This window comes from Diorhabda sublineata, chromosome 2 (assembly GCF_026230105.1).
Source record: "Diorhabda sublineata isolate icDioSubl1.1 chromosome 2, icDioSubl1.1, whole genome shotgun sequence".
Classification (NCBI taxonomy): domain Eukaryota; kingdom Metazoa; phylum Arthropoda; class Insecta; order Coleoptera; family Chrysomelidae; genus Diorhabda; species Diorhabda sublineata.
Window position 1 is genome coordinate 11,131,768 of NC_079475.1, and position 7,709 is coordinate 11,139,476.

At 35.9% G+C, this 7,709-nt stretch overlaps 1 protein-coding gene across 1 annotated transcript; it reads left to right on the forward strand.

The window, feature by feature from the left end:
* Positions 1 to 1,411: 1,411 nt before the first annotated feature.
* Positions 1,412 to 4,051, forward strand: LOC130452934 (serine/threonine-protein phosphatase 2A regulatory subunit B'' subunit gamma-like). The gene is made up of 3 exons (XM_056792473.1): positions 1,412 to 1,666; positions 1,717 to 2,755; positions 3,743 to 4,051. Exons 1-3 carry the CDS (start codon positions 1,621 to 1,623, stop codon positions 3,969 to 3,971), a joined length of 1,314 nt encoding a protein of 437 aa, XP_056648451.1. The 5' UTR covers positions 1,412 to 1,620; the 3' UTR covers positions 3,972 to 4,051.
* Positions 4,052 to 7,709: the final 3,658 nt, after the last annotated feature.

Genomic DNA, 7,709 nt, shown 5'->3' on the forward strand with positions numbered 1-7,709 from the left:
TAACTTGAGAATGGAGGAAATTATAACATTCTCCCAATTGTTACTATTTTGTCAATCTGTTATGGCATATAGTATTATAACGGATAACCATATTATAATATGCGATAAAAAAATAGTCTATAAACATTTGAACAGGTGAAAATTTTGCCTCATTGACAGGATAATTTCCAAATATAAACATACAGACACACTACCTTATTATTATTTACTTACTATTTCAATTTTTGTGAAATATTAAAGTTCGGTCGTTTATATTCGGATAGTTGTGTTTTTGTAAAAGTTTGAAATATTTTCAAAAATGTTTTATTCTATTCTGTTTGTCTGTACTATAAAGATGGCTTCTAAATTTAAATTTAAGTATTATTCAAGTACTTTTGATAAGTTTATAAGATGAATGAATGGATTTGGAATTTGTAGTAAATCATTGTACTCGTATAATATGCAATGCGACCATAATACAAATAAACTCATTATCAGATTATCAGAAAAAACTATTGGATAAATTATCTTTTATTTGACGATAATTAAATACCTACTTAAGTATGTTTAGCATTGAACATTTGTAAACAGTCATTTATTCACATTCACTATTTTTTATTCCTTTATGAAAAATAATTGTCTTAAGAATAACTCACCCGAGTGTATAATCCATTTTTGACATCTGGTAGGGTCATTCACAAGAAATCGGTACATTTTAATTGTAGGATCTGATCTCTTACTTAGTGTCCACTTACATGAAATAAACATTAATGAAATTATTTGTTACATAAATACATTTTAGTAAGTAGTTCCCTAAATATACAGTTTTTTTCGAAATTATAAGTTGTAGCATTTATACATCTAGCGCCTCTTATAATTTGAATATATTAACTAAGAGAGTAGTGATGTATAATTATTGTAATAATATCCACTTACCTTGAAAATGAAATATATATCCAAGTTCAAAGATTCTCAAATAAAAAAATAATCCAAATACACAACCAACGAAACTCAATAGTAACACAACGAACACAATACAATAATGAACTCAAATTGCAACTTTGCTATAGGCACCCAAAATAAGAAACTTTGCATCACAGCTTAAGGGTTGAATATAATATTTTAAATAATTTTGGCGCCATCTGTTATTGAGGTAATTTGGCAACCAAAGTTAAAAAAACACGTAATTCAAGCTACGACGTACAGTAAGAAAAGACATGCTGTGGACGCCAACTCTCCACTGCCATCTATTGGTGGCGTCCACCTCGTCAAATGATATCCTCATAAGGTTAACCTACTATACTATTCTTTGTTCAATGATATTACCTACCCTAACCGAATACTTTATATTACGTGGGTAATAGAAAAAATGGACATATGCACCATGTTTTATTCACTCCAACTCTACTAGAAGTGAAGAGATTGACCCCTGAGTAAATATTAATATTAACTACAAGCCCCCCTTTGTTTCCTCAAGTAAATTGCTAATAAAGTTTCAGAAGATACGAGAATTTTTGTTAGAATATTTGAACATCTCATAATTGTCTATTTTGTTGGACAGGCCATAGATAAATTGAAAGGTACTCAATGACAAGCTTGTAAACAAACATTATTTGAAATTTTAATGTAGAAATTGTAAAAATGGATTTAAAAGATATTTTAAAACAAAAAATAAAACGATTAGAAGGTGAATGTAAATAGTGTGAATAAACAAATCCTTACCTCACATTTTTGTAGATACTAAAGAAACGGAAAAAGAAACTGATCAAATCGAAAGCCATTACTTCACAAAATATTTAGGGGAATGGTGTAAAAAAGATCCTGCAATTGAAAAAAGAATTCCCAAGTTTTATAATAAAATTCCTAAAGAAAATGAGCCGCTTCGATCTAAATTACGAGAAGAAAGTAGGTCAAATTTACTGAAAAGAAAGAATTTACAACTGTTGAGCAATGATGAGTTAAAAGAATTATGGGGACTTTTAGATCAGAATCAAAGTAACCCAGAAGAACAATTAATAAATTATACAGATTTCCAGAAAGTGGCAAGTCTAGCTGGGCCAAAAGTGAAACCTTATTTAACATCAATGGTATTTGGCAAATTACAGCAGGGTGATGTTCAAGGAAGAGTTTCTACAATGTCTTTATTTAACTATGTTATGAGAAAAGTATGGTTAGACCAAACAAGAATAGGATTGTCTTTGTATGATGGTACTGGTCAAGGCTACCTCACAGAATCAGAATTGGAAAACTACATAACAGAATTATTGCCAACCCTTCCGCAATTAGAAGGATTAGAGAAGTCCTTTCACAGTTTTTATGTTTGTACAGCAGTTAGAAAATTTTTATTTTTTCTCGATGTGCTTAGAGCTGGCAGAGTGCGAATTTTAGATATTCTAGCTTGCTCGTTTCTTGATGATTTATTAGAACTTCGAGATGAAGATTTAAGTAAAGAATTGCAAGAGCAGAATTGGTTTAGTGCTCCTTCAGCTTTTAGAGTATATGGACATTATTTGAATTTAGACAGAGATCAGAACGGCATGTTGAGCAAATCAGAATTATCTGGTTATGGGTCAGGAACTCTTACTGAACCATTTTTAGATAGAGTATTTCAGACTTGTCTAACATATGCTGGTGAAATGGATTATAAAACGTATTTAGATTTAGTGCTTGCCTTAGAAAATAGAAGCGAACCGCAGGCACTGGCATATTTGTTTAGGATATTAGATATTAAGAACTGTGGATATCTCGATGCCTTTACTTTGAATTACTTTTTCAGGTAAGAATTAAATAATTTAAGTTGTATATTTCTCACTATTTCAATGTAATAATAATTAATTGTTTTTATTGGTCTGATATGTGTACAAAATTCAATTTATGAAGTTTACAACAGGAGTGGCTAGATTTAACATAAGTATACATGCAATTCTACCACCTAATCACTTTTAGCTGCATAATTATGAGAAAGAACTTTATAGACTCAAATACAAATTGATTGAATTATTACAAAAACCCAAAAAAAAGTTAGTTACATATTTGCTTACTAAACAAAATTGTTCTGTTTAAACTAAGGGGTCTTTCATCTAAGAACCTCCACTGGGTTTATACCTCAATGGTCAAACCTCTTCTCACATATGGGGCCATCGTTTGGTGGTCCTGCACAGAGAAAGTGAAGACAAAAGCGCGACTGGACAGAGTTCAACATCTTGCGTGCCCCAGCATCACAGAATTCGTGCGTACGGCCCCAACTAGGGCTCTTGAGGTCTTACTAGACCTTACACCTCTGGATCTTGCTATACAATTCAAAACCATGAGAACAGCCAACAGGCTGTACATCCACAAAAAACTGCGGGCAAGTAAAAATATGGGCCACAGGTGGATGTCATAATCATTTCGATAAGCAGCGATCACCTGTACACAGACGGTTCTAGAAGGAATGACTTGGCCGCTGTTGATTGCTGCGGAGGACATCTCAAAATAAACGAATCTTTTTCGCTTGGTGAACACGCTACCGTCTTCCAAGCCGAAGTATTCGCTGTGATGAAATGCGGACGCGTGATACACAATCGACGCCACCGTAAAATTTCGATCTGCTCATGCAGCTATAAGCTATAACAGCTGAAAAGGTATGCTCTAGACTAGTGCTGGAGTATAAGAGAGTCTTTCAGTGTGGTGAGTGATGGCTGCAAGATCTTTATATAATGTGAATCCAATTTTTAGTCTCATTAGTTTATTAATTTATTTATTAAACTCTTTCATATTACAGAGCTATACAAGATCAGATGAAGGCCCATGGAGCAATTCCTGTATCTTTTCAATATGTCAAAGATGAATTGTTCGATATGGTTCGGCCGAAAGATCCTGAGAAAATAACTTTATCAGATCTCTTGGCGTGTGGACAAGGGGAAACTTTCGTTAGTATTATAATAGAATTTCACGGATTTTGGGCTTATGAAAATCGAGAAGCAGTTTCGTCTGAACCGTCACAGGATTAACATGTTTCTGGAATATTTTATTTTAGGTTATGGTTTCGTTTTAGCTATTAAAAATAATAAAAAATTAATTTTCTAAAAAATTCTTTCCTAGTTTTTTCTACCGTGCTAAAATTCGATCAGCGTTGTTCTTTATCCTGCCATAACTTTTCATACGTTGGTCAGCTGGACAATGGGATATAACCCGCGAGAGACTGGATCGTTTTATAGGCGACCTGGAACAGGCAGAAGGCGATTTACAACCGCTCGTGATGACCGCAACAACCGTCATCTTTTAATGCCGTTCAATTGCAACGACAGCTTCGTGAGGTGCGACTATTAGTCAGTGGACAGTAAGACGAAGACTGCAGGAAAACAACCTGACCCCTAAAACACCTGCGATTGGTTCAAAAATTACCAGCACGTCAGAGTTTTGAACAGGTTCATTTGAATTGGACGTTAAAACAATAGGAACCTGTTCTGCTTTCAGATGAGACCAGAATATGGTAGAAGAAGACCAAAAAAGCGATTTCCAAATTGCTGCTTTGAAAAGTACTTATGGAAGTGGTTCCTCCATGATCTGGGGGCAATTTCTATAGGAGCACGATCTAACCCCGCGTTCATTCGTAGAGGTTTAACAACTGACAGATATTCATGTGGTGCCTTACGTCGACTTCATTTGGAGACGAATTTAGCTTTATGCATGACAATGTAAGGCCGCACACCACTAGAATCGTGCAAGATTACATTGCAGAAGTCGGTTTTAGGATTGCGGAGTGGCCAGTATAGACTTAAATCCGATGGAACAATTACAACATGAGCTAAAAAGAAGAATTGGAGCTAGACTTCTTACCACAAACTAGATCCCAGAGCTTTTTGTTGAGGCTCAACATCCTCAAGTCGGAAGTTTACAATGGGCTATTTCTATACATGCAAGATTAGATTAGATGAGTTAGGACGTGAAGACCGTGAATCTAACTCGCTAACATTTTGATCTATTGAGTACCCCGGAATTTTACCAGTCAGTTAGCAACGTGAGCATATCTGGGGATTATAGTACTTATCTCTTCTAGCTATTAGAAGCATCCTTTGTCTATAGACATCCTCGCACTTACAGAATTTGGTTCCTTACAGAAACGACAAGAGCTGTCGGTAGTTTCTCCGATGTTCTTCAGATGGTAGTTTTCCGGACAGTGTCCAATAAATAGTGAGATCTGGAGTCTGATTTTTCTCTCGTTTTCCCAACGACAATGACTTGGTGGCTTTTTGGAAATTCTATGAAAGGCTGTGGTTTTATAAAAGGAATTATTCCGCCTTTTTTCGCTTATTCATTATCATGTACTCCGGTGTACCCAGGTATCCACATAGAGTAGCTTTATTGTTTGTACCCATTGAGTTCAGATTCGATGCTTTTACTCAATTTTATAATAGTCGAGTACCTGTAGGGCTGCTCTGCTAACTGATAAATATCTTTGCACTACGATAGTTATGTTGGGCGCATCTAAGGATAGCGTATGCTTCCGCCTGGTAAATGGAAGGTTCTAAGCCCATTGGGATAGCTAGTTTGGTTCCTGGATATATTTAAAATGGTAATATGCCCAGTCAGATTGCTTTATTCTCCATTTTCTATGAAGGTCTTCAAGGCAAAGACTAAAATGATTTGTAGCGCTGCCGTGGGACATGATCGTGTCTAGGGTTTTTCCTCATTCTGGTTTTTGTTCTGGGCCCCCTTTATGAAAGATGTGTACAGCTTATGATAGGTCACACAATCGATTCATACATCCAGTTCATCATTTTGTTTTCTATGCCCCATGTTCGTCCGTCCATTCTTCGAAGGTGTGGTTTCCATGTGAGTCTCTGATCGAAGGTCACCCCGAGATATGTAATAACTGACTCAAGAGTTAGTTCTAAGTATTTTTGGAACGTATTTGTTTCTCCCAGTTCTTCATTGACTTACCATCTCTGAGCCAAGTCATCGGCTCCTCCTCAGATTACATATCCTGATTTCGTTAGATTATAAGCAGATGATTGACTACTAATGATCATAGTAGTAGCGATAGGCAGTCGTCTCCCGGTTTTGCAGTTATTGCTTCTTCCCCTAGATTGATATTGAAAAAGCGACTATTCATAATCCATGCCACCATGCTTGGTTCGACTTCTCGTCTTACCAGTGCCTGATAAATGGAAGGTCTTGGCGTGATAGAGAAGGCACATTCAATATCTATAAAGGCACATAGATCTAATTATATTCTATAGCTTTTCACAGTTTCCTGGTTAGACTATTTAGGGAAGAGAAGAGACAACAGGATTTCGCTTCTAAGCTGGATCTTCTCCCTGCTTTGGGGATAAAGTTTACTCCAAAGTCTCGTCAACACTTAGGGATGTAACTCCACGTGAAGCCAGCACGAAAGAAAACTATAAGTCTCCTTATAGGGATTGGTAGTTCTTTTTGGAATAGAATCGGGTAGATTCCGCCCTTTTTTGAAGATTTGTACAGTTTGAAAGATTTTATAGATACTTTCTGTCGTAAAGATTCGGGAAACGATCTTTCAAAAGCTTCGCTTTAGCATTTTAATCTTCTGGCAGAGTCTGCTTCCTTTTATGACGGTGGAGCCTGGAAAATAAATTTCTAAGAGTAGCGACTATGTTGCACCGTGTGTGCTAGTCCAGGTAAAATCTTCTTAAGCTCACATATTCCATTGCTATAGTCATTTGCTGGAACTTTACTTGTTCTAGCGACGCTTGGTGTATTTTCCACGACTTTGCAGAAGTCACGCGACGGTTGCCTTTTACATTTACGTAGTACTCTGCAGTATTCCGTTTTCTACGCAGTTTTGTTTTCCATTTTCCTGAAGATAGACCTTTTGTAGGTAGGTTAAAGCTACTTCGAACTTCATCCCCTGCAGATCCTCGTCAATCATTGCTTTTGGTTGAGGTTCACTTTGGTGATAAATCAACCTACCAAAGTTTCCAGATATACCTTTGGTTTTATTATCTAGAACTCCACGATATTTTCTTTCATAAATCTCAAAGTAGCCACATCGGTTGTAACCTTAGAGTAATGGAAATTTATTTGAAAGCATTTATTGACGTTCATTTCTGATCCACGTCGGTGCTTTTAGGGTTTTCCCTCGTTCTTCGGGAAAGGCAAGATATTCGCTCCCGGCGTCGACATCCACATTTCATTTCACCGAATAATTCGACTTGGAAGAAAATAGTGTGTTTTCAAAGCAAGAAAAACTCGCCTATTTTGAGGAGTATTCTGTAGATATACCACCAAGCCCCAGAAAGTCTGTCAAATTCAATAGAAATTAAAATGGGATATCTTGATGATAATCCTTGACTCGGGCCTGAATTCTCTGTAGGAAAGGCGAGTGATCAAAAATTTTCCGCGACTATCATCTTTTTGCCTGCGTTATTATTTGTAATATTCACTTCATAGTTTAGAAGACTTCATGTATTCCATTGAAATTCCGAACTTTGCCCACTTAACAGGAAATCCGGGCTGATATTTCAATTTTAAATGAAATAATCACAACTAGCATATTCGTCAAATATTAAAAATAGTTATTGTTATCTATTCAATGAGAGAAAAAATATTTCTCATAATTTTTAATGTTCCACAATGCTCCAAGTGGCGATTTATAGATTCCTTGAATTAGTCCAATGGTACTCATTATCCACCGTTTGACCCTCTGGAATGAATTCATATTGAACAAAATCTGAACAAACAATGAGTATCAACTTTTGGTACGATACGTT